Source organism: Pongo abelii, chromosome 1 (genome assembly GCF_028885655.2).
Source record: "Pongo abelii isolate AG06213 chromosome 1, NHGRI_mPonAbe1-v2.0_pri, whole genome shotgun sequence".
In the NCBI taxonomy this organism is placed as follows: Eukaryota; Metazoa; Chordata; class Mammalia; order Primates; family Hominidae; genus Pongo; species Pongo abelii.
This window is the reverse complement of record NC_071985.2, coordinates 73,103,327-73,130,644: the sequence shown is the minus strand read 5'-3', so window position 1 is coordinate 73,130,644 and position 27,318 is coordinate 73,103,327. Positions and strand designations below refer to the sequence as shown.

Sequence of the window (27,318 nt, the reverse complement as noted above, 5' to 3'; positions counted from 1 at the left end):
TATAGGGGGCCCAAAGGTCACTAACAGTAGGTCTCTTACAATCCAGGCTGATAGTGATTTTGGCACCTCAACTCCCACAAACTTGATTGATTTTTGTGTATATTTAATTCCAGTAAAATTCATAAGCCAAGAGCTATACTCACAAGTCTTTTCAAGAAATGCCTCTCTTAATAAATATAGGTATTCTGAGCTTATGAGGCTTCTCTTGGACAAAGTTCTTAGGCTGTTTCCTCAGAGTCCTTTTGTAAACTGCAAGGATCTCCTACGTGTTGATTTAATCCAATTGAAGGTCCTAACAAATGATGTAATGGTTCACTCCTTAATTTGTTTCTTTGCCTAACATTGTCTTAACTTCAGTCCTAGAAGGCCTTTCTAATGCAGATTATTATGAAATTTGATCTTTTACTGGCCAGAGATAAGAAATGGTTTTATTTTTCAGTACTACAAGTTTTAGAATTTCTAATAATTTATATTCCCGGTCAATTCTACTGGCAAAGCAATAACCTTTTCTGCGCTCATCTCTTCTCGCAGTACCTTATCAAATTAAGGTAATAACCACCAACTAATCCTAGTAATATTCTTCTTCAAAACTTCTTTATTCAAAGCCAATAGGGCATTACTAAATTTTTGGCCTGCAAGTAATAACAATTAACAATATAATTTCTCTCTCAAGTAACTATAGGAAACATTTTATGAAATACTTTGCTACCACATAAATGAATAACGTAATTTTTCCAGCCACCTGAAACATTTATTTTGCTTCCTGCCCCTCCATTCCAGAGCCAATCTCATACATTTTAGGTTTTTTGTTTGTTTGTTATGGTAACATCTTACTTCTGATACTACTGTCTGTATTAGTCAAGTGTTCCTGCAATAATGTCACATAACAAACAATCCCCAAATGTCAATGGCATATAACATAAAGTATTATTAGTCTGCTCAGTGAAGTTGATCTTGAGGGAGATAAGGAAGTATGGAATGACTCAAGGTTAAAGAGGTAAATAAAAGGTAGATCATTAGATCTCTGGTATGCCAATCTAAGCAATATGGGCTTTATTCTGCAGCCAGTGTTGATCCAATGAGGGCTTATAAATAGAAGAATATGAATTAATCAAGGTAGGCTGTGGTCATAAATTAACCCTAAAATTGCAGTGATTCACCATTACATTTCTCACTTACATTAAGTCTGGTATAACTCTCTAGAGCAGCTATTCATTTCTTCTATCTTATTACTCTGTCCTTTCAAAATGTGATCTCCATGATTGCCTCCTTGAAGACAGAGGGAAATACAAAGCGAGGCCAGTAACTCTTGATTCCCTTGGGCTAAAAGTAATGCATCATGTCTGTTGGTCCTCCCATTCACCAGACATGGTCACATGTCCTCAAGCCCATAATAAGTGAGGCAGAAAAATCTAAGGGACCACAGAGATATCTGTGAGCATTAAGAATCTCTGCAAGAGAGAAAAGAAGGTAGGATGTATAGTTTAAGAAGAAATCATGGTGGCAAAATTGAACCATGGGGGTCAAGGTGTTACCATCTCTCACCTGAACTAATGTAACAGCCACCTCACTGAACTGAGGAAGTGCAAAGAAAGGAGAAAAGAGCCTGAATACAAAATTATGTCTGCAATAGGATAGTATTTGTTTGCTGGGTGTAATGATGAGAGAGGAGTTAAAGTAAACGGGATTGGAAAGATGGCAGTGGTGGATGACAGTACCGTGGGCTTGCCTCTTACACTGTCTCAGTTTGCTCTGAAATAAGCTCAGTCAACAGTTTATCAACACACATTGCTTGAACATCTGCTGTGGGGAACAAAAAGACCTGGTTTCTGCCTGCATAGTTGGAGGTGTGTGCTATTTGTATGTGTTTTTGTTGCTGTATCTATTTTGAATGTCTGGTTAACCAGCTTCTAGTTGGCAGGGGCCATGTTGAATTTTTCTGTGTTTATACTGCCACACACACAATCAAATTTAATAGTAAACATCCTACAAGTAGTTAATAAATATTCACATTTGGCTAAGTGATGCTCATTTTATTCTCTTCTTTGGCTGTTCTTGTCATATATTCCTTGGGAAATTTCTTATGCATTAAATATAGAATATTGCAGTTCAGAGCTAGAATTAGTACTTTATTTCTAATTTATTTTTTAATTAGAGAAACCAAGTAGTAAATTGAATAGGCATTATCCAGATGTGAAAGCTTTTGAACAAACAGAGATGAAATTGACTCCCCAATGTCCTCATGTTTGCCTGCCGGTTTGGAAGTTTAAAATACTTAAGTTTAATTTGCACCTCTATTGCTCATTCCCCAAGTGACCTTGGGGCACGACCCTTTGTCCCATTTTCCCCATCAGTGGAATATGGATAATCATATTAATCTGCCTCACCAGGCGATGTGAGGACTAATTAAAAATGAGATTAGATTCAGCTGAAGTCTTTCTAATGTGAAAAATATTAAACTTGGTGATGCATGTCTGAAATGCTGTTAGGGTCTGGGAATGGTCTCTGGCTTTGGAACTGCTTGTGACCCTGATGACACTACAGCTAAGACTGGAGTGCCTGCAGGCTACCCATCTTGCTCATTGGCCAGATTGCCTCTGACTTGGTTCCATGTCCTGTGGGCCCAGCCTGAGGGCCAACCCTGTGTAGAATTGACTGGTAACTGAATAACAGAAGCTAATGATCTGTTCACTTCTTAGTGCTTCCTCGGAGACTTACTTCCTGCCTTTCCTCCTCTTACCTCGTTTTCCTGACAGGATCTCTGGAAATTCTTTGGATTGATCCATCAATAAAGTAGTTAAATTGATAAATTTACCAAATAACTTAACGTGTTTTGCTCATACTTACTTCACCTAGGCAGACAATGCCCTGATGCACACAGCCGGCTTTTCCAATTGTGTTTTATAGGTACCTACCTATATAGGTAATTTTAGGGGTTTTATGCATGGTCTCATTTCTCCCCTGAGTACTTGTCTTCCAAATGTGGTTCATAAAGTACCAAACTTCTTGTAATTAATTTCATATCTTGCCTTATTCTTTTATCTTTTATTTAATTGCAGATACATATTAGTCCTTGACCCTCTAGTATGTCAGCGGCTTTCCAGAGGAATAGGAAAATATGCAGATACAGTGGCAGGGATGGAGACATTGGTTATGGGGGTAGTTAGAAGGTGCAAAGAGTTCAGCATGAAGGTGGGGATGATGAGAAAAGAAAGGAGAGACTAGGAGACTCAAGACAAACTTAGAGCATTGCTGCTATACCTCAGCTATCAATAGAATCTAAAATAAATAATTAGGTACTGCAGATAACTTTGATTATTGTATATTTTGTTTGCTTTGAAACCACATCATGTATTCTATCCCCATAGTTGGGCAAGGTAAATGTTAAGATCCCTGAGATTAGAGAATACCGTTAAGAAAGAGGAAAAATGTCAAAGTCATTAGGTAGCCCCTTTGGGAGGGCTGTGCTCCACCCTCACAGACAGAGAACCATTGATACGAAAAGTATCCAGGCACATTTAGCTTAGGAAACAAACAAACAAAAAAGACAACTTGGGATTGTTCAGTATATTTAATAACATTACTGAGTGTTTTTAGCATTCCAGGTCATGCTATGAGGAATTATTACCATTGCTACCATCCTTGTCTTACTGATGAGGAAACTGAGGGGCTGAGAATTTAATTAACTTCCAAAATCTCCTGAACTAGTAAATATGGGACCAGTTAATGAACCTCAGTAGTGTGATTCTAGAGTCCATGTTCTTAGACTGGTAGGAAGATTAAAAGCAAAGGAACAAATAAATGATGTATAAACTAGAAATGACTTTTAGAAAATACACCTGAGAGATGAAGATGGAGTGCTGACCACCTGTTAGGAACCCTTTCTGGGCTTGCAAGATTTAAACCAGAATAAATGGAAAAGGAGATATGCCAATGAACTCTGCTTAGCAAGGATCAGAGACCAAGAAAATGAGAGCAGAGAACATGTTGTGAAACAGATGCAGTCAATCAGTGATGAGTGGATTAGATACACAGACAAGCGTCCTGGAGATAAAGGGAATGTAAACAAGACACTCGCCCAGAGAATAGGTTCCATATGGGTGAAAGTGAGACTGGATGGACCAACAAGTTGGGAGAGAAAGGAACAGCTGGGCCAACAAATCAGGATGTGTGGCAGGTTGAGGATCAGAAGCACAACGATCAGCCACACAAACTGAACTATCCATAGACATGGGAACTAAATATTAGACTGAAACTAAAAGAAACAAGACTACTGGCAAGAAAACATTCTAGAATAAACATGACACCTCCCTCTTGCCATTTTTCAGGTCAACTGGACCTGGATATTACTGGGGATGATAAAATAGTTATGTCTAAATTGTGGAAAAAGTCTGGCAGAAATTGGGCAGAATAGAAAATGTGCGGGGCCCCTCTAGACCTGTGTTTATATAGGAAAAAGGAAAATTTGTAGAGCTTCTCACTGTGAGCTGGGACAGGTCTTGCTGCTTAATCAAGATCTATGTCCCATGACTCAGACCTTTAATTGTGGTAAGGATACTTTCTAGATAGATTTTCAGTGGTCAAATTATTTTAGAAAAGTGTATCATGATTTCAATAGTCAATGTCATAGATAAGCCTTCATCTTCACTGGTCTTCAGCCCATATATGACCATTCAAGTGGTCCTGACAACTTTCCTTCACAATACCCCTCCTATCTGCCTTTTTCTATTCCATATTACGACCAGCCAATTCTGTTCTTCTTCATTCATATTGCTTGAACTCAACTCCTACTTGGTCCTGGCCCTTCCAGTTGTCTTCTGAACATTCCCTGTATTATCTCCAGATCTAACCTTCAAAACACAGCTTTTATCATTTCTTCATCTGGAAAAAAAAAAACTTTAGTTTTTCCCTATTGTCTTCAGAATACAGATTAAATTCCTCTGGAGGGAGATTTTGACTTACTTCTAAACTTGCATCATTAATATTTGAAACAGAAAACCAAAGATATATCTTTTCTTTTTCCATCTGAAATGTCAGCTTATATTTGGCCTTCCTGCTGGGGTTATTCTCCCCATTTCTCTGCCAAAATCCTATCCATTCTTCAAAGATTAGGTTTAATCCCATGTACCCCATAAAGCCTTTCTAAAATGCTCCAGGCAGGTCCTCTTTCTGCACTGCTATCATTCTTATTAGTGGTACCATTAATTACTCTGGGAACGGATCCTCCATTTACCTATGATTTCTTTCCTATGGTCTTAGGTGCAGTTCAGATTCTGTATTATGCAGCACTCATGCCACAATGACTTCTTTGAGGCAAATACTTTGTCACCCAGGAACCTTCTGTGGTACGTTGTGCATAGCAGACACACTAAACACATATTGATCAAATATCCCAGGATTCTAGCAACTAACCCTATGCCTGGCTTATAGTAAAATAGATGTTAATTTACTGTATAAAGTAATTTAGGCAAAATGTAAAGGATTTTTTTCTGGATAATTATAAAAGAAAGTTTTCTATTTTTCCTTTAAAAAATACTATATAATACATTTTTCATGGCTATCTGTGACATTGACTTTTCCTTAGACAGAAGGTGGCTACCTCATTCTCATAGTTTCAGTGAGAGGTTAGACCAGGTGTACAGTAACGAGCAGTAGAGTGAGCATATCATTAATACATGATAACAATGCTGGAGGCAGCATGAGGATATCAGGATGGTCAGGGCACAGGCCTGAACACTGGACAGTGGCTCTATCCTCAGACACATTCCCTATCATCATGACCAGATACATTATCATCAGACATATTCCTTAACAGTGCCAGTTTTTATTTTTTTTCACCTGTAAAATGGTCATGATAATGGGCCCAATAACAGAGTTATTGCAGGGGTTCATAAAACCACATGTACAAACCTTGTAGTACACACACCACACACCTATATAAAATAAAAATAGCATTTTGCTCCTATATAATGGTTTGTAAAAACAGTTTTATGTTTATGTTTGCTCCTTATACCTGAAGGTTTCAGATAATTTGTGTGCATCTGTATGTGTGTATAAAATAAAAATATACTCTGTTACAGATCTATAATATAGACTATACATTATTAACTATACACATATTGTAATACAAATGAGAAAGAGAGAAGCATATACATGTATCATATATATTTACCACATCTATGTGTATGTGTATATAAGTACATACAAATATATACATACAGATATATGTATACAGTTGCATATACATACATATGCACATGCATTGCGTAGATATGAAAGAGAATAAAAGAGAGAAAACAAGCGCTTTGAACACTAAAAAAAGGCCGGTCGCGGTGGCTCATGCCCGTAATCCCAGCACTTTGGGAGGCTGAGGCGGGTAAATCCCGAGGTCAGGAGTTCGAGACCAGCCTGGCCAACATGGTGAAACCTCGTCTCTACTAAAAATGCAAAAAATTAGCTGGGCATGGTGGTGGGCAGCTGTAATCCCAGCTACTTGGGAGGCTGAGGCAGGAGAATCTTTTGAACCCAGGAGACGGAGGTTGCAGTGAGCCGAGATCATGCCACTGCACTCCAGTCTGGGCAATAATGCAAGACTCCATCTCAAAAAAATAAAATAAAAAAAAAAGGAAAGAAAAAGAACGCTAACAAAAACTCAAAGAAATGTAGATTAAATGTAGATTAAAGTGTTACCCCAAAGTGAAACACTTTCATCTTTGTAAAGAGCTGGATGTGGTATCAGAATGGGAAAAGGCCTGTCAACTTCTGTGCTTTCTTTAAACAGTTCTCACCCTAGCAGTCTCTGCTTACTCCTCAAAATTCCTCTCAATGTACTTGATTGATGAGAAAGAGAGGGAAGGATGGAAGGGGGAAGGATGGAAGGGGGAAGGAGGGAGAGAATGAGAGAGAATGGGAAAAAAAAAAAAAGATGCTCAGCAAACAGCAGGAGGGCCAAGAAAAATATTCAATCCAAACAAGGCATACGGTCGTTTCCTCCCACAGTCTGCATTCCCAGTCACCTTCCACAAGCGGGCTCGGGGCGCCAAGAAATGCTGGCCTGCCTGGCATGTGCCTGCATGCAGTGGACAGGCAGGGGTGAGCACGCATGCTGGGGCTGTGGTGGAACATTCTGGTCACCAGCTCAGGCCTGCCTCAGCCTCCCATGAACTGAATGCTGGCTGAGGAACCAGGAGACAGAGACGAAGGGAAGTAAAGGATCAAAGTCCAAACAGGACCTAACAGTCTATTCCGGGCCTTCTTGAAGGGTCACGCTTTTCCTTTCTACCCCCAGCTGCATGTTATCTGTCTCTGACTTGTACCTGTCTCCTCATCCTTTCATCTCCCACAGCTATGTAAGCTCCATCCAGACAGAGCATGTACCACCTCATGTTTCAATTATGTGGGATGTGACCTTGTGCAGCAGCTGGCCAAGGGTCCAGAGAGGAGGGGCACAGTGAGTGGCCACCTAGAGAGGTGACCAGAGAAAGGCACTGGAAGGTCCCACCTTACTGGGCGGGGTGCCTGCAGTGTTCTGAAATTCTGCTCTCAATTTCATTCATCTGTAGTCTTAAGTTTGATGTCTGGAAGAGTCTCGTGTGAATGAGCCTATGACTGGAAGGTCACGCCAAGCTATTTTCAGGTGATATTTTGGGGTGAGTAATTGATAGCGAAAACAAATACCTGGGAGGCAAAGGGACAGGATAGGGGAAATAATTGTGCATGGTGGTTTATACCTGTAGTCCGAGCTACTTGAGAGACTGAGGCAGGAGAACTGCTTGAGCCCAAGGGTTTGAGACCAGCCTGGACAACATAGCCAGACCCCATCTCTTAAAAAATAAATTTTAAAAAAACAGACAAACAAATAGATGACGGGGGAATGTTTACCTTATCTTGGAGGAAAGGTAAGAGGAGTGAAATACAAGAACTGTTCTGAGTTTTTAGTTTAAAGAGTTAATTCTGGAGAGAATTCACTAGTTTAATCCATCAAATATTCATTAAGCACATATTGTAATGTATTGGATATTGTGCTGATGCACAGGGTTTATTGCTGATGGAGGAAAAGGGAACAGAAAAGAGACAAAAATGGAAGTGTTCCTGCCCCCATGGTCCTTGCAGAGTTGTGGACCTCTTGTGTTCAAGGTTTCTATGTCTGACCTTGAAACACAGTTGGTTGGCTCCAATTAGCTGAAAAGGAAGCAGGATATTCCCTAAACAAATGATTGTTAATCCATTGATTGTTTAAAGAAGAGAGCCAAATGTCATGCAGTAAGACTGTATCTGAAGACCTTGCAGACTGTCTACACCACTCCCAACATGAAAGCAAGAAAAAGGAAATTACAAGAACTCATGGGCCTATCAGCCCTGCAATGGGGACAGTGAGGTCTGATGGTATGTCATTATTAATTCTTGAAGGAGCCCACGGCACAGACTTCGCTGTGTCACAAACATTGGTACTATGGAAGCCTGGCAATGAGTCCACCTGATGGACTACTGCTGTTCCTGGGCAGCATTTTAAGAAGCATTGCTGTGTACTTAGAGGAGGAGGAAGGGTGACAGTGCTGTGAAAACAGTCTTTGACAGCAAAGGATTGGGAATCACTGGAATAAAATCTTGACAAATGAATTGTACAGGATCAGCTTCACTGGAGAAAAGGGGGTCACATGGATGACAGCAAACACTGATGGAAGAGTAGACAAAAGGTTTTTTGGTTTTTGTTCGTTTGTTTTAGGACATGGAGTTGGGTTTGGTGCGGAAGGGTCAAGGAGTGATTCAGTGCAGAAGGAATAAAGGTGGTCGGGGAAGTGGAGCACTGGGTGCCTTCACAGCCTTCAAAGTGTATCTTGTGTAGTTTTGGTAACAGGTGAGGGAAGAGATAGGGCAAAAGGCACCCAACACCTTACCATCAGCAAGGCCTCTGAGTCAGAGGAGGGCCAGGACACATTCCCATCAGGAATGGCTCAGGCTGCAGATCTCAACAGAAGGGCCAATAAAAACTTCACAGAAGTGCTGTTGTTTTCAGTAGGGCCCTGTGCAGGGATGTTCTGTCCTTAAGGAGCCAGGCTTCAACTTCGAGCTAGTGTTTTTCTTGCACAAATGTGCATGGATATCACCTGAACACTGTCTTGCCCATTTTCACCCTTTGGGACTATAACTCCATCCACCAGCACTGCCCCCCTCCTGGCCTTGAGGTGGGCAAGACCACTCACATGGAACTGTCTCTCCCAGAGGAGAGACTACGTGGGGAAGCAGGTGAGTGTGTGCTTACAGTGAGGTAGAGAGTTTGTGTGACTTTGAGTCTTTATTTGCAACTATTTGAAAGGGGCCATGAGGTTGGTTTTGGCTGAAAAGTAAGTCCCAGAGAGTCGCCTCACCTTCCTGTTTTCCTGCAGCACATATCAGAGAAGAAATATCTGTGTGATGGTTTGGGGTTTTTTTCAGAGGCTAAGACACCCAAGTCACCACTATGGTTTTTGAAGACAGCCCTGGTTTCCAGGAGCCAATCAAACCATTTCTTTTCTGTTTTTATAAGTTTCAAAACTATTTCCCTTGTCACCTGACTCTGTCTTTCATGACTCAGGTACATGCGTTGGTGGTAAAAGTGAATGGGGAAGGAGGCTCTCAGGGATGGAGCATGCCTGGTTTTGACTAAGGTGTTGGTGGCAGAATCTTGAAGTTTTCTGACCAGAGTCTCTAGGGAGACAATTCAGGCACCAACCTGCAATGGTAAAAGCAATGGTAGTTTTCTTGCTGCTTTCATAAAATTATGAATTATTGAATGCTTGCTATAGGTCAGGCATTGTGCTATGTGTTTCACCTCCATTTGCTCATTTATTTCTTGCAGCAATTCTGTGAGGTAGGTGCTATTTTTCTCATTCACTAACAAGAACACTGCTGCTCATTGTTAAGAAATTTTCTCAGATTCTAATCGTTGGTAAGGAGCAGAGTTGGGATCTAAGCATAGGTTTATGTAAAACCATATGCTGTGCTCCTTTTTTTTTGAGAGAGAGTCTCACTCTCACCCAGGAGGAGTGCAGTGGCAGGATCTCGGCTCACTGCAATCTCCTCTTCCCAGGCTCAAGCGATTCTCCTGCCTCAGCCTCCCAAGTAGATGGGATTACAGGCGTGTGCCACTGCACCTGGCTAATTTTTGTATTTTTAGTAGAGACAGGGTTTCTCCATGTTGGCCAGGCTGGTCTCAAACTCCTGGCCTCAGGTGATCCACCTACCTCGGCCTCCCAAAGTGCTGAGATTACAGGCGTGAGCCACTGCACCCGGCCATATCCTGTGCTTTTAATCGCCATACTCTATAGCCTTGATAGTTTCTGGGGCAGGAACTATTACGCCCTGGGTACCTTGGAGTAAGTGAAGTCAGTACAGATGAAAGATGTCTTTTTTATCTTACTTTTGCTTGCTTCTCTTTTCTCATCTAATTTTTCTCAACTATTTCTCTCAGAGGAGATTGATTTTTGTCCTATTTGATTATTTCTAAGACTGCTTTGGTCTTGATGTCAAATGTAAATAAGCTGATTATAATCAGACTTCTCTTTCAGCCTCTGCAGAGGTACATATTTGCCTTTTTTAGAGGGTCTGGTGGGTTACACAGGCAGTGGTTTGAGGTCCTACACTGAAGATGTACTACCATACATGGACCAGTGATGCATGAGAGGCTACACAAGTAGACGTGCAGTCGGCATTCCTCTGATCATCCAGCAGGATGTGTATCTTCATTGTCTTTCTTTCAATTACATCTTCTCATCTCTTGTTTGTAGATTCCACCCTTGCCCTTCCAGGAGATACTCTGTACAACTTCACCTGTTAGCCGAAAACACAGAAGATCCTTAATGTCTTACTGTTAGTGACTTAGCCAAGGCCTGGATTTGAATCACGTAGACTTCAGAGCTGGTAGGCAGGAGCAAATCTCTTGGCTCCCAAGTGAGCCAGGCTACCTGCGGAGCATCATAATGTGACTGTGTCATTCTGTATCAGTCCTCATAAACATTGTCTTTTTATTAAAGTACTAACAGGGTTACATAAAAACTCCCTACCTTACAAAGGGCCAAGACCTAGGCCCTTATTTCAGATCACCTGTTAAAACCCAACCACTTGATCACAGAGATTTGCAAACATTCCTAGGACAGCCATTTGTTTACTGCTTTCTTTCTGCTCTGGTTTACAGTTTCTTTGTTTTTGGCCTTTGGGAAATGTTCTTTTTCTTCTTTATGATGCCAGATGTGAAACTGAGAGAATATTATTATGTTTTATCTAACATTTTAGATGGTTTATAGAGGGGTAATTTTTACATAGTATATTCTACTGCCTTGTCCTACTTCCTGGCTGAAACGTAAGTATGATACACCTCCAAATGTATGGATGTGTACCATGTTCTTCCCTTAGAAGATGATCTACATATATATTATATACATACACATGACCTACATATATATGTGTATATATATGTGTATGTGTGTCTGTGTATATATATATATATGATTTATCTCAACTCCAGTGTCTGTGGTATATGCATTTATAGTAAGAAATGGACTAGATGCCCGTAAAATCTGGACCTGTGTCTAAGTTATGTGATTCTCATAAGGTAACATACCTAGCAAATTTTCTAGCAGTACAGGAATAATGAAAAGGAAGGATCTGGTCATAAAGTATGCTAAGGAAATGTAGTTTGCCTCCCACTTCAAAATAGGACAATCATATTTATTTATTTGTTGAAAACCTACATCAGTCACTAAACTAGTAGCTGGGACTACAGAGTTGATTAGATCCCAAGCCTTTGAAAATACATTCCAGAGGTTAAGCTCTATAATAAATATGTGGATCAAATATACCATAACTCAGAAAAGGGACAGCTTTCTGAGTCCAGGAAGCCAGATGAAATTTTCCAGAGAAGATTGTTCCTAAGAAACTATTCCTGAATAAGCCATCTTGATATCTATCTATTTGAATTTTACATTTTCCAAGAAGACTTGCAGACCCACAAATGTGACATCATTGGAACCCTCCATCCCGAGGAATGAACAGTGGAAGAGTTGAACAACGCCATTTCCTTTTTTCCGCACATGACAGCAATGAGCAGCAAAACGTCTGGTTTTAGCATTCTGAGTCTTGGAAATAAGTGTTTCCGGGCTGTAGGCATCTGTTGATGTGATTGGAGCATAGTGTTGCTTCCTCCTGGGGATATCAGCCTGTAGGGGAGTATACCAAGCCCCAAGTCTCCGAAGGAGCAACAGTGCCAGGCAGCCTATTTGGGATAAACCTTGACCCACAGCTGAGAAAAACAGAAGTGAAGTTGTGGGCTGGGTGTGGTGGCTTACGCCTGTAATCCCAGCACTTTGGGAGGCTGAGGAGGGTGGACACCTGAGGTCAGGGGTTTGAGACCAGCCTGGCCAACATGGTGAAACCCCATCTCTACTAGAAATACAAAAAATTAGCCAGTCGTGGTGGCTCAATCCTATAATCCCAGCTGCTCGGGAGGCTGAGGCAGGAGAATCGCTTGAACCTAAGAGACAGAGGTTACAGTGAGCCGAGATCATGCCACTGTATTCCAGCCTGGGCAACAAAAGTGAAAATTAGTCTCAAAAAAAAGTGAAGCTGTGGGGGTCCAGAGGAATTGAGATTATGCATGACCATTTCTTCGTCTCTGTGTTAGATTGCTAGGTTCACTTAATACACCTGTACCAAGCCCCTTTTGTAAAGGTGCCAAAAGAATTTAAGTTACCCTTCTTTCCCAATAAATTAAAAGACTGATGAAATCATCAACTAGTGGTGATATGGCATCGTAGAAAGAACAGAAGACCCAATATCTAGAGATTTGGAATCTGTTCCCAGGATTGCCACTAACTATCCTTGAAAACAAGACAGTTCACCTTTTTAAGGCTTCATTTCATCATTTGTAAAATAAAAAGTTTCTACTAAATAATCTTCAAGGTGTCATCTAGCCTTAGAATTTCATATATCTATGGTCTTCAAAAAAATCTCTTTAACATACTGATTTGATTTCCTTTGGATATATACCCAGTTGTGGGATTGCTGGATCACATAATTTACATTCCCAACAGCAGTGTGAAAGGGTTCCCTTTCCTCCACATTCTCACAAGCACTTGCCTTTCATCTTTTGTTGTTGTTGTTGTTTTTGAGACGGAGTTTCACTCTTGTCACCCAGACTGGAGTGCAATGGCACAATCCTGACTCACTGCAACGTCTGCTTCCTGGGTTCAAGCAATTCTCCTGCCTCAGCCTCCCAAGTAGCTGGGATTACAGGCAGGCACCACCGTGCCTGGCTAGTTTTGTATTTTTAGCAGAGAGGGATTTCTCCATGTTTGTCAGGCTGGTCTCGAACTCCTGACTTCAGGTGATCCACCCGCCTCGGCCTCCCAAGTGCTGAGATTACAGGCGTGAGCCACCATGCCTGGCAGTCTTTCATCTTTTTGATAAGCAACTAGTGGTCTCATTATCAGAGGTCCCTGAGGGGCCCTACAGGCCCCCCAGGTTCTGCCCCCAAGATTCTAAGAGAGAGCTTGTGCTAGGGCTCTAGTCTTGATGTTCTTTGCATTGTTTGGATATGAAGCTCAGGATATGTGGGCATAATAAGGTAAATCATGGGATGCGAAGGAGAATGAAGATCAGGCCAGAGGTCACCATTCATTGAAGAGCCAGAGAAAAAGAAAATTAGTGCACAGATTTGTGTAGATTTACATAGAACTTCTATTTGCTGCAAGAACTTCATCAGGCACTGCACCATGCCTGCTTTGGAAAGGAGCTTCTTTGGGGCCTGATAGAACCGAATTAATGTGGAGAAATTGAAGTGGCTCTGATTTGTCATTCACATAACAAGAATTTTTTTATGGAAGTGATGTGGAAGACAGAAAATAGTGCTTGGCCTCAAGCAAAAATTTGATTAGCATCTTCTCTTGGTCTAAAACACTCATCAAGATAATAAAATAGGATTCAGTCCCATGCCTTACCTTTAGAGATACAGTCCCTTTTGGCTAAGATTCCAACCTGTAGGTTAGTAAAGCAGAAGTTCTAAAGTCCAAACTAACCTTTCTAAAACATCAACATGGTCTTGAGTTCTGTTGCAAGCTGTAGAAGAACAATGTTCTTAATCTGTTTCAAGAAAGAGAGATCTTATCAGCCAATCAGTCAATGTTTATGGAACTATTCCCGAGCCTGGGCTCTGTAACAGGCAGCCTGAGACCACTCACCCTTCTATTTCTTCTTCTTCTTCTGAGACACATCTTTCAGATTCCTCAGAACCATTCAGTCCTAAGCTCTTCTCCATAGGGCCTAGATGTTGTGGAGCCAGCTCCTGAAAGCAGATTTCCTTCACTCCCAAAATCTGGATTAGGTATTTAACTCCTGTTCACATCTTGATGCTACACTGAACTATCATATGAGCTAAAAAAAATAAAAATAAAAAATAAATGAAAAAAATTGCTTATGATGGGTCCCCCCAAGGGCTGGAACTATGTTTCATTTATCTTTGTGACCCCATAACAATGCCTGGCACATATAGGTGTGGAATAAATCATATGGAGTGATTGAATGACTGACTATACCCATAGACAGCAGACAGGGCCACACTATCTCTATGGCTAACTCCCCACAGCAACTTCAAAATGGGAAACATCGCCAGATTATATAACAGGCAGAAGAAATTACGTTTACTTTTGAGAAGTTTCCGAAGCGGTATTCGTAGGGCAGACTGACAGTCTTTCCTTTTCGTATTCCACCACTTGCACACAGTCATTATTTGTCCATTTCGCCTGCCTGGAACACAGCTAGAAAAGCCGTGGCAAGAAAAGCCTTCCTATAACAATGAAAATAGGTATCATTAGGCTCATACGTCATAAGAAGAGTAGTCCAAGTGCTCTCTCAGATTTAAGTATTCACTATAGATATAATGCTAAGGGCTTGACTTTCTGGCTCAAACATAAATCATCTCTGAGGGGTGTGTGTGTGTGTGTGTGTGTGTGTTTTAAAGGAGGCACATTTAGCAAAGGGGAGAGTTTTTCTATACAGTGAAAATAATATACAGTTATGTTAATGACTTTGGGTTCTATATGTTGTTAAAAGGCAAAAAAAAACGGGTGTTTTATAAAGATATTTTTGTTTTATCAAGATGGTTAAAATAAAAATTTAAAAAGTGACCCTTACCAGGATAAGCTTCAGATATTTGAAAAGTGCACTTATGTGAAACGCTTTTCACATAACATTTTCTGATGTTACAGAATAAGCAAGGTATACATATGGGTGGTGACGTTCACCTACGTACACATTGTGCAGAGAAACCAAGCCTAGTACCTTTTATTGGAAAAGATGCCTGTGGGTTAGAGTGATATCCTAAGACTGACATCTTTCAGTTATTGAAATTAAAATTTTCTCGCCTATATCCAGTCTTCAGATATTTTAAAATTTGGGATCAATTAGTCATTTTTCCTTTCCTATTTTTTCATTGTAACCTTGGACTCAAACTGTCGAGCTTCCCAGGCACATGTTGCCATAGGAGACTCTGTTTGTTGAGGGTGGAGTGGTTGTTTTTGGCAGGTTGGGGGAGGAGCAATTAATTCTAATAGGTATATAGTAAATTAAACACTTGGGTCTTTCCAGCCTTTCTTCTGTATTTCTGCTCTTTTCTATAAACTTCATTCTCTTTCCAGATGACTCTTTAAGAGCAGAAAAGAAGGAGCTTTTAGAAATAATTCCCAGGCTATAGCAAAGGAAGTCCAGTGGGGCCTGGAGGTCTCTTAGGTCATTACTGCTATTTTCAACATATGTTCTCTAATGTTCTTGAGATTAGAAGCGACCCTTGGTGAAGACTTTAGAAAGAAAAATTCCTTGGGATCCTTTACTAACCCATTCAAATATTTAGATTGTTCTTATGAAAAGAAAGATATCTTTAGATATACCTTTAATTTCCATTCTGAAGACCAGACTTATACATGTAAGAAAAGTATTTTGGGTGCTTCTTCAATTTTTATAGACAATTATATGGAAAAAAAAGAAAGAACTTATTAGGTTTTGCCAATGAGTCAGTCAGGGTTGCAGGAAAAGTAACAGATGTAGTGTTAGATGAATAAGATACACTCCAAACACTTGAAAGAGAAAAATAAAACTCTGGGGAAACTCCGTAGATGTATCCAGTCATCCTGCAAGAACCCAAGAGCATCTATAGGTGTTAAGGATGCACTAGTTATCTTTGACTTCGATTATTTGGCTGCAGTTCAGGACCTGAGTCTTGATTCTACAGTTATTCCAAGTTCTCTAGAGCCAGAATAACTGGTTCCAGCATTAAAGACAAATGCTCATCACAGAATCTTTGTCTTTTATCCCAGTGAGGCCTGTGTTGAAAACAGAATTCATTTTCACTTCCTGCTCACAACTGACATTGCTATGCAGCTGTGCAGCAGCTGTCGAGTTCCACCCCACAAGTAGCAGCTTCTCAGCGGTTGGCAAACTGGTATACATCTGGAATGATGTTTGAATGACCTCGGGATCCCATAGAATAAATCAAAACATTGAAGTAATAACTTGGATAAACTCGTTCTGATGTAACTCAATTGCTGAGACTTATTTAATGACCATTTTTGAGTTGAGTGATCTATCTCATCAAAACATGGTAAAATACAAAACTGTCCTTCTATTTGACATTTAAGGAGGGTGGGGGGAGAGAAAGTGATTTGAACACGTAAACTGGAAGGTGGCTTCAGAACTCAAGAGTTCTGTGGCCCAAAGAGTTTGACCACAAGATGTTTCCTAGGACTTTATGGTTGGGCATCGCTCAGGATGAGGAGCAGCCAGGTTATTGAGTAGGTGGGCTGGCTGATTTACCCTCCAGGATACAGCAGGACAACGTTTCCCTCCAGAGGTAGTTTTCTGGAGAAATAATGCATTGGGCTGCTGAGTTATTTTTTTTAACAACTTGTTGCTGTTCTTATTGTACATTCTCTTTTGGGGTGAAACATTCCATTAACTCTGGTTTGGCCTGGACACCTTTCCCATTTTAGTTCGTGCTGACTTACTGCAGTAACAGTAGTGGATGGAAACAGTACAGCTTTCTCTGCTCTAACCCTGTGTCCAGTTTCTGTGCATGAGTTGGCTGTACCTGTGGGAATATTTGTGTTACAGCACTGGTGTCCTCAAACCGAGCACCACTGCGGGCTGGACAGACACCATCTGAGTCTTCATAGCACCCAAGGACTACTCAGATCTCTAAGTGTCAGTCTTCAGTGCAGGAGAGGGGTGGAGGTTAATATGTGAGAAGCAGTACAAAGCCAAGTTACATGACATCTAATACTAAGCTTTATCTGGCACTTGCTATGTGACCTGGGCAATTCTTACCATCTCTGTGCATCCTCATTTCCAAAAAAGCGGGACTTTTGAGGCCCACTCTGCCTACTGCACAGGCTTTCTCCCATGCTCAACAGAGTTAAAAAGATGTTGAACTGTTTTGTAACCTATATAATATAAAGACCACTTGTTACAAGAAGGCAAAAAAGTTGATCAAAGAGTTTAAATGACCTGTCTCAGACCTTAGAGTAGGCCGGGAGCAGTGCTGCCAGTGAAATGTGACAATTCCTTGGACCTAGTGGTCTTGAGATTTTTTCAACTTCTTGCAAATATTAGGTCAATTTGTGTCCTGCACCTTGGGTGCTTTTCTGTAATATTTCTGGAGTTGTATGGATTACGCTGGGATGGGAGGAGTGGCAGAGTCAAACAAGACATAATAAGGCTATACTGAGATGTTGCCTTCTAACCTCCCTACAGCCCTTCCAAGCAGATGGTTGGTGTGACACTATCAACAACCGAGCCTACTGCCACTATGACGGGGGAGACTGCTGCTCTTCCACACTCTCCTCCAAGAAGGTGAGTGAGAGAACCTGGGGATGGGGGAGGCAGTGGCTTCAGGAATAAAGACAGGGTCTTCAGCTAGCTCTCATTCATGGTATGTAATAGTAGGTTTGTATTCAACAATTAGGAGGGAATTATAATGAACAAATATTGGAGCTTCTAAAGTGACAGGGTTAAGGGTAGCATGGGTTCTTAGACAACACTAGCTCTTTGTCAGTTCAGTGATTCTTTCAGAAAAGCCATGGTTTTTGCTACAGAAAGACTCATACCTGCTTATCATTGGCCAAGAAACATCTCTGTAGGAAGGGAAAGTAATTGTCTTTACCCCTGCGGGAGGTGGGATTATCAACAAAGTGCTATTCAGTTGCTAACCATCTTCATAATTACATTAATAATTTTACATGGTGTGTTACAAGCATCTCGCAGACACATGTTAAATGGCTGCCACCAGCCACCTGAGCACTCTCTGGATTGTATCGTGAGCAATAATCCTTTCTAATGCGCTTTATCCCTGTTATTCTTGGCTCTGTTAAATTAGCAGATAGGCTCAAGCTAAGCCTTATAAAATAGAATAAGTTAAAATTTTGCAATAATATGGGTAAAAATCTAAGTGCTCCAAAGATATTTGAAGCTAGTTGGGTCAATATGATAAATCTGAAATAAGCAAGAGATGTTATTTCCTTCCTTGTATGTGTCTCCACAATAAAACCACACCTACCATGATCACCTACATGCAGACTTGAATACTACGTCTCTTACTCGCTAATGTTTAATCCCTACTCAATATGTGGCAGACACTGTTCTCGCCACTTACGTGAATTAACTTATTTAACGCAGAGTGCTCAGGGGCTCATCATATCACTATTTAATTTGGCTCTCTTTTGCTCTAAAAATCAATAAATCCTAAACTAAGAAACAGATCAAGAGCTTGGACCAAAGGTCAGAAATCAGGCCAGCTATCTCTGTATAGGAAGACAAGATAACTTAGGAAAAAATAAAGCAGTTCTCTCCCCATCTCACACTCTGAAAATCTAGTAATCGTCTGTAATAAATTTCAGTGCCTGTGGCCAGCATACACAGGAATTAGGATCGAAAAGGCACTTCACCCCTCTGTTGACTCCTAAATCACATTTCAAAGTAATGTGCAAATATGCTGGAAAATTTCCCCACACAACCCCACCCATTCTCCTATCCACTTGCCCAATCACCAAGCCAATCTCTTTAGTGTACTTGGACTAGTATTGTGTGTGATATGCCTACTGATTTTTATCTCATTAGATTGTTCATGCCCCAAAGGGAAAAATCATTGCCACTTTTATATCACATCTCCCAAATACCCAATTTTCTCTGATGCTAGTTATGGATGTAGCATTTATCTGTTTGTAGCAGTGCAAGCAGAAGTGAGTAACTTTTTCCGGACTATCTCTGGCATGAGGAAGAGATAGTTACATAGAAGGAAGGCAATACAGCCACAAACAATGGGTGGGGAGATGCATTATTCCACCAAGCCAAAGTATATCCTGGGCTCAAAAAGAGCAAAAATTCATGCTTTATGAGGATGGCAAAGATGTTCCTATTGTTCCAAGAGCACTGAGGAGTTGGAGTCAGAGTGCTAGTCTGTAGCTAGTCTCGGCTTCCCATATAGTAGTCTCATTACCTTGAATTAAGTCACCCCACATCTCTTGCCCTTCCCTGTAAAGAGAAAATGCTAATGCTACCATTCATCTTTCCTACTTTACAGGGAAAGTGACAGTAACAGTAAGAGCAGTATTTTTAGATATGAGTGGTAATATTAGAACTGATAGAATAGTAGTTACAGATGCTTGGCAATATATAAGAGCTTTATAATCATATTATTTAAATCACACAAACACCCTCTGGGGTAGTTTCTGTTGTCCTCCCCAGTTTATATGTGAGAAAAGTGAAGCAAGGAACAATTACTTTGCCTAAGGCTACATGGTGACATGATATGTGAGTGGGAAAACTGCGTGTTAATTTCCAGTTTGTGATATTAGCACATAATTCTACAGTTCCTCTGGGACCAAGTGAGGAAAGTGAAAGCTGGTTGAAAAGTGTGAAGCTATCACAGAAATGAGCTATTTCAACTTCCCTTTCATTCCCCTAGGTCATTCCATTTGCTGCTGACTGTGACCTGGATGAGTGCACCTGCCGGGACCCCAAGGCAGAAGAAAATCAGTAACTGTGCGAACAAGCCCCTCCCTCCACTGCCTCAGAGGCAGTAAGAAAAAGAGGCCGATCCAGGAGGAAACAAAGGGTGAATGAAGAACAATCATGAAATGGAGGAAGGAGGAAGAGCATGAAGGATCTTATAAGAAATGCAAGAGGATATTGATAGGTGCCAACTAGTTCATCGAGTAGCCCAAGTAGGAGAGAATCATAGGCAAAAGTTTCTTTAAAGTGGCAGTTGATTAACATGGAAGGGGAAATATGATAGATATATAAGGACCCTCCTCCCCCATTTATATTCCATTAAATCCTATCCTCAACTCTTGCCCTGCTCCCCACTCTACCCCCTGCCAACTATTCAGTCCCACCCAACTTGTAAACCAATACCAAAATACTAGAGGAGAAGTTGGCAGGATACTGTTAATACCCATTTCGAATGGATTGTCATCTTTCAGAGCTTGTCTGCTCTTAACTGGTTCTTTTTGTTTTTGTGTAGTTTCTCTTAAATAATGAAGTTAGTTATTCTTTATAAGTATTTAAACATAATTATATAAATATATTATATATATTATATTTTTTGCTGTTTACTAAGCTAAAAATTATTCATTGTTCCACACATGCTGCTGTGAAGTTCACATTCAAAATGAATGCTGAGACTTTAAGGACAGAAAGGCAACTTATTTTCCCATCTTTCTATGGATGGGGATTGGCAGGCTGAATGGGAAGTACAGAAGGAAAGAGAGTAATTAGATGGAATTCTGGATGCTAGTATGTAAAGCTAATCACCTTTTTTTTTTATGACCTGGGAGCTGGGCCCATTTTATGACCAAGGAGATGGGGAGTTGGAATGGTGGTACTAAGAGGCATAGGAAGTTGAGTGAGAGTACCATTGGTGATGGGTCCAAGAGAACTAGACTATGATTCTTGAATATCTGTCCACAAAGAATTTACTAACTTGTGTCAACTTCTCAGAACTCCCAATTGGAGTTGGTGAGACCCAGGATTTTCTGCACGTCCATACATGCCTGTTCCAAGTGTGGCTGTCAGCTAGTCAACAAGTTTGTACTATGGCCCATTCTCTGATCACCAGGATTACAGTAACTCACACACTCCTCATACTTGGCCTGTAGTCCTACTTCTTGTTAGAAGTCTCCAAGTCTGGCCAGTCACATGACCAAGTGTTGATTTTTCTGGGGGAAAAATGTTATGGAAATGATACAGGGGAAAGGTGGGAGGAGATGAAAGAACAGGCAAGAGCTGTCAGGGTTAAATCCAGGCCCAGGCATGAGAATGGAAGTGATCAGGGAGACTCGGTCCTTGTTCCAAGTCTCCAAAGAAGACCGAAGTGGGTCCCTTGAGCAATGAAGAATCTGAGATAAATTCTCTTCAAGTATCATGTACAAAATCTGTGAGCCAGAGATTTTGACTTGAGCAAGCTATGGAAATGCATGGAGCAAGGGTGACACTCTGTGGGGAGACAGAAGAATTTCAACTATTTAATGTCCATTTTGTTGTTTTTACCCTTTCTTATCCAATAGATGGACTGCACGTGAAATGACCACATTAAGCCTCTCTCTATTTACATCCCAGGCTCACTGGGATGTGGTCTACTGCAGTTACATCTTCTTGTAATGGTTTCTGGATTAGACCCTAGGGAAAGAGAGTAAGGAGCCAGTTTCTGTTTAACATTCTAGTTTTACTCATTTTAGGAAGGCTGTGAGGCTTGTCTCCCTTAAAGTTTCTTCTCCAATGGAAACCAAGAACAGACAAAATTTAGAGCTCAGCTGTGGTCTCTTCCAATCTTCTGCTCTTTTGCTTTGACCACAGTTTTTCTACTCTTCCCATCAACACTAGAGCAATGGCTGTGCAAATAGGAATAGGAAATACTACCACAATGATAGAAATATTATCCGCACTATCACGTAGGGAAGAACAATATCCTGAAAGGGAATAAAACATGAATAAGGTGATATACCCACATTAATCTGTAGGTTTGTGGAATGAGGGTTGCAAAGCTATTGGGGAAAGGAAAGAGCAGAGTTCACCCATTCAAAAAAAAACCTTTTGTCCTCTAATCTCCAGTGTAAAGAAAATGTAGTTCAGATACCATTCATTGTCTTGGATCAGGCTTAGTGCCCCCAAGAAGACAAACATATTTATTCTTGGCATTCTGATAGGCTTCAATATGCAAAGGACAATGGAAAAGTTTAGACACTCTATTTTCAAAATTTTATAAAATTGTTTTATTGGGGAAGATGTCCAAATTGCTGGACGCATTCTAAGTTCTGCCTTGGAGAATCCTACTTTGTCTGAGATTGAGGCAGAGGAATTGTTATCCTGGGCATTACTCAGCTCAGGAACATGGAGCCTGTGGCTCATGCCAGTGTGTGTCTTCATGCAGTCTCTCCACAGGAGCAACAGTAAGAACATTTCTGTTTTAAATTTCATTTTAAAATATTTTATTATCTGCAATTCACCACTGCTCTGGGAAGGCAAAAGGAAAGTTCCTGTTGTGTGTGAAGAGTCTCTTAGGCTATAAGGCTTCCCAGCCATAGTCAGCTGTATCTATTCAGAGACAGCAGGTTCTTCCAGTCTTTGTTCCTGGGACCTGATGTTTTGAGCAACTCAGGTCACTGATAAAGTGGAAGGACTAAGACACTGTGCTCACAGATCCCAGCAACATCAACTCACACGCACTCCATGTGGTGGTCCACATTCTGCTACTCTTATCCACCCATGTGGTCATTGAGAGCCTTTCTCAGAGACTCTTCTGTGTGTTTGATTGTGCCCAGGTGGCCCAGGGCTAGCTGACTCTAACAACTAGCATCACAGCCTCCAATCAGAAAGGTAGGTAAGGGGACAGGGTGAGAAGAATGGGCAGATACTGACAGAAATGAAAGTAAAGGGATTGTGAAAGTAAAGAGCTCTTCCTGATTCTCATCTTCTCTTTTTTCTATTACAAGGCATTGAACTTGGCACTTCCTGTATTCTTTGTGATCACTATTGAGTGCATTAGTTAACATCCAAGGGGATGGCTTGATTGGGAATGTAGTGAAAGGAGCTGATCTACTGTATTGTAATGTAAAACAGCTACAGCCAGTTATTTTGTTAAGATTATAAGATGTTCATTAAAAAATCAGCACACAAAATATGAAGTGTCTTTGGTGTCTGACTCTTTGTTTAAATCATTTCATCACTTTCTAATCACTTTCCATTGTCTTGTGCCAGGTCCAGGCAACAGTCATTATTTATTTGATTGATTGGTCATTTCTTTTAGTCATTTAAAAACCATTTGTTAAGTAAATAGGATGTGTAAGGAAAATAAATATGAAAGTTCATAAGAAGACATGGCATATATGAAAGTAGAATGTGAGGTAGGAATGTCAGATGTCTCATGAGTTTTGAAATAAACTGTAAGAATTACTTACAGTTCAGAGGAAGTAGGGCTCATTCCTGGATGCCAAAGGTAGGCAGCATTTGGAAAATGGTTGGGAAGGATGCATATGATCTGACAGGCAGAAATGGGAGTGGGGAGAGGAGAGTCCAGGCAAGGTAAACAACATGGTTGAAGCTGTGGAAGTAGGAATGGGATAGGCTGTGCATTATGGAACATCAGTGAGGCATCCAGCTTAGCTGGAAGGTAGAACTAAGCTAGCATGTACCATACATTTGGTAAATACAGAATCTTACTTAATTCTTACAACAGATCTGCAAATAGCATATTCTTACTTCACAAATAAGAATGCTAAGCCACAACCTGGTAAAGAAAGTTCTTCAAGGTCATATGAAGGGAGTTAGCCTGGTTCTGTGGGACACCAAGATGTTAGAAGGTAAAGAAAAATGGTGATTAATAGGATGGAGAGAGGTGAAAAGAAATGTCAAGGATGATGCCTCTGCATTAAATACACAATCTGAAAGCTTATCAGCCCTCACAGAAGAGGGAAGCTGGCAGGAGCAGGCTTTTAAAGAAAGAGTATTCATTTGCTCTTTCAATAAACTCGGGTTGAGGGCCAGATAGGAAATGCCATCTAAAGCAATGTTCAGAACCCTAGAGGAGGCTTCTGCAGTTGGGGCTAGTTTGCAGAGTTTTCTGACCATACCAGTCACCACCTGGCTACTGGAAGGGCTGGGCAGATATCTCAGCACACCTATGAGCCATTTGGAAAGAACTGTGGAATGGACAGTTGGAAATGTGAGCTTGGACTTGGGAGAGAGGTTTGTGGTTAGAAATAAACATTTGAGACAGAAAAAAAGCATTTTCTTTATGGTTTACAAAATGCTTTCATATGATTTATGGCTACCCACAGGTTAGGCAGAGCAAGGACAGTTTTTTGTTTTGTTTTGTTTTGTTTTCATTTTACAGATGAAGAAACTGAGTGTCTGTGAGGTTATAGGAAAATTTAAGTTCACATCTCTAAGTGCAGGTTGGGGTGGGAATCCAAGTTCTCTTTCCGCAAATGTAATGTTTTCTACTGCACAGTGTTCAGCCTGCTAGGCCCAAGAGTGAACCCAGATCATTTGCAATGGGAAAGTTTAATGTCTTTTTACCGGTTTATGTTTCAAGGTGCTCATTGCTTTCCTTATGGCTTTCTTAGTAGCTAAGCCTATTTTCTCTCCTGCCTGTTGTTCATAGCAAATGGTAGGAAAACTGAGGGCAAACCTTCTTGAGCACCCTTCCAGGGCCCTCTCCTCATGCCAGGCCCTGAGTATAAGCAGATGCCATTGCATATACCAGTTAGGCCAGCTGGACAGAAACGTCTGGCAAGGCAGCCTTTTCCTTAATAGCTTCCCTGGGGAGAGTCCTGGACAGAGACTTTGGAGCTCTGGTTTCCATTGACTGACAAACTTAAATGACATGATGAGTCATCTGTCAGCTGGGAGACTCACTACGCTTAGATTCAGGCCATCCAGATGATGAAGGGCTTAGGGTAGGGTTGGGTGAGGTAATGAGAAGGGCTCCAGGGCATCTCTGAAGCTGACTTTGGGTCATTTCTTTCTACATCGCTCCAGAAGGACCACTGAAATACTTTTAGTATTTCAAGTTTCCCAGTGGTTAGCTCAGAAGAAAAGGGTGGTGGTGGTGAGAATCTCATATCCCATAATGGTCCCTGCCCATAAAAGCTTCTACCTGTGCCTGGGATATTTGGCCTGGCAAAATACAAGACTAGTTTAGAAAATAGATGGTTATTCTCAAGTCTCCCATAGTGTGAGCCTACCTGAGATTGAGTACAGAATTCAGCCTGGTAGTTAATGCACTATGGTGTGTGATTTGCCACATTTGGCTCCTTGCTGAAGATGGTTTGTTTTTCATTTTTTAATCTGGTCCTGCCACTCAATCTTTAGGTTACATTGCTATGAGTTAGCAATGATGAAGTACATTCTTGAAAGAGATCTACAAGTCAAATTTGTATTCCAGGTGAGTATAATAAAAACATCTCTAACCCCTGAAAGATAGTTCCGAGTAATGACAATAGTTCACATTAACTGCAATTTGCTAATGTTCTACAAATTCAATTTTCTTCTAAGGGTAATTTAATACAGACAAGCTTCCTTTTCTTTGTCTTTGTCTACACAAAAGTCAAATATTCAAATGCAAAAAAATAAGTAAAAAAAGGGACAGTGTTGACTTTTTAATGATTACCAATTATGTTGCGTCAATGTGCCCTTCTGAAGGCAATTGCCAGTTTAAAAATGTTTATACACATAAAAGGCTGTTAAAGTTAGAGAATTTCCCCATACCACAATTTAATACGTGCAACTCAAAGTACTTCCTGAATAGTTAGGCAAGTTATCTTAGGGTACAAATGACTTCCAAGTAACGACTTTGTAGGTAGCGAATCAATAACTATTAGAATAATCTGTAAGAAAATTTCTATTGCTTTTTAGAATATCCAAGTGGTCTTCACAATGGGGAAATATTGCTTATTAACTCAACATTGCTCATGCTTTCTCTACCTTGATGGGTGACCTGGCACAGGGAGGCTGGGGGCATGGATGACTGAGCCTGGACCTAGAAAGTCAGTATGTAGGATGTATTGGTGACTTGTGATCCATGGGCAGCAGCATAATGATCTGCCAGGATGACAACTACAAAATTTCAAGGCTGACAAATCTAAGTTTGAATTCTGGGTCCATTACTCACTACATAAGTCATCTAGTTACTGAATCTCTCTAAGCCTCAGTTTCCTAAATACCTACTTTTGCAGCCCCATACCCAGCATAGTGTTTAAGAAGTGCCAGACAGAAAGGGGTTAAAGAGGGATTGATGGAGATTATATGTATAGATTATTCTCTCAAAAAGTTTTCAGTTGGGTGTGGTGGCTCACACCTGTAACCTCAGCACTTTGGGAGGCCAAGGTGGGCGGATCACTTGAGGTCAGAAGTTCGAGACCACTCTGGCCAACATGGTGAAACCTCCTCTACACTAAAAATACAAAAACTGAGCCAGGCATGATGGCACACACTTGTAATCCCAGCTACTCAGGAGGCTGAGACAGGAGAATCGCTTTAACTTGGGAGGCAGAGATTGTGGTGAGCTGAGATTGCACCACTTCATTCCAGCCTGGGTGACAGAACAAGACTCCATCTTAAGAAAAAAAAAAAAAAAAAAGTTTGATGGTGAAGAAAAGGAAGTCAGGGGGGCGGGGGAGTGGAATTGCCCTTTTGTGGCTTCGAATTCTCAAACACCATGCTTCTCTGACATTAGAGAGACTACAATGTGTGCCATCATTAGTTACGTTCTCCAGGACAGTTAAAACAGATGGAGACTCCCAAGTGGTTTGGCTGCCAGGAGATGTTCTATCCCACTGATTCAGAGAGAAGCAAAATGGATCTGTAGGGTAAAGGTGGTAAAGCATGGAGCTGAGGAAAAGGAAGCAGGCTAGGGGAAAATTTTGGAGTTGGCGGAAATGTTGGTTAACTCAGATGGAATATGCCTGTAAAATTGCATTAGCTACGTGGAACACTGGTTATTTCCTTCAAAAGACAATTGAATTGCTGAATTTATCCAGTTATACAATAGCACAGTCCAATGCAACTTTCGACAATGATGGAAATGTTCTACATCTGCATCGTCTGATGTGGTAGACACTAGGCACTACAGGTTGCTATCTAGCCTTTAAAGTGACCAATAAGACTGAAAAACTGAATTTTAAATGTTACTTAATTTCAGTGGTTTAAATAGCGACATGTAGCTAGCCATGCCACCAGCCAGTACAATTCTGAAGTATTATGCACATATATAATTCAATTTGCTTTTTAAATCATGCTACT

The 27,318-nt window shown here is 40.8% G+C and overlaps 1 protein-coding gene across 1 annotated transcript in view; it reads left to right on the top strand.

The window, feature by feature from the left end:
* Positions 1-23,197, top strand: part of PAPPA2 (pappalysin 2) — a 302,050-nt gene extending 278,853 nt beyond the window's left edge. Inside the window, exons 22-23 of the mRNA XM_024232330.2 lie at positions 17,776-17,874; positions 19,985-23,197. Of these exons, the coding sequence (XP_024088098.2) occupies positions 17,776-17,874; positions 19,985-20,059 (174 nt within the window). The 3' untranslated portion in view covers positions 20,060-23,197. The remainder of the gene's footprint in view (positions 1-17,775; positions 17,875-19,984) is intronic.
* Positions 23,198-27,318: the final 4,121 nt, after the last annotated feature.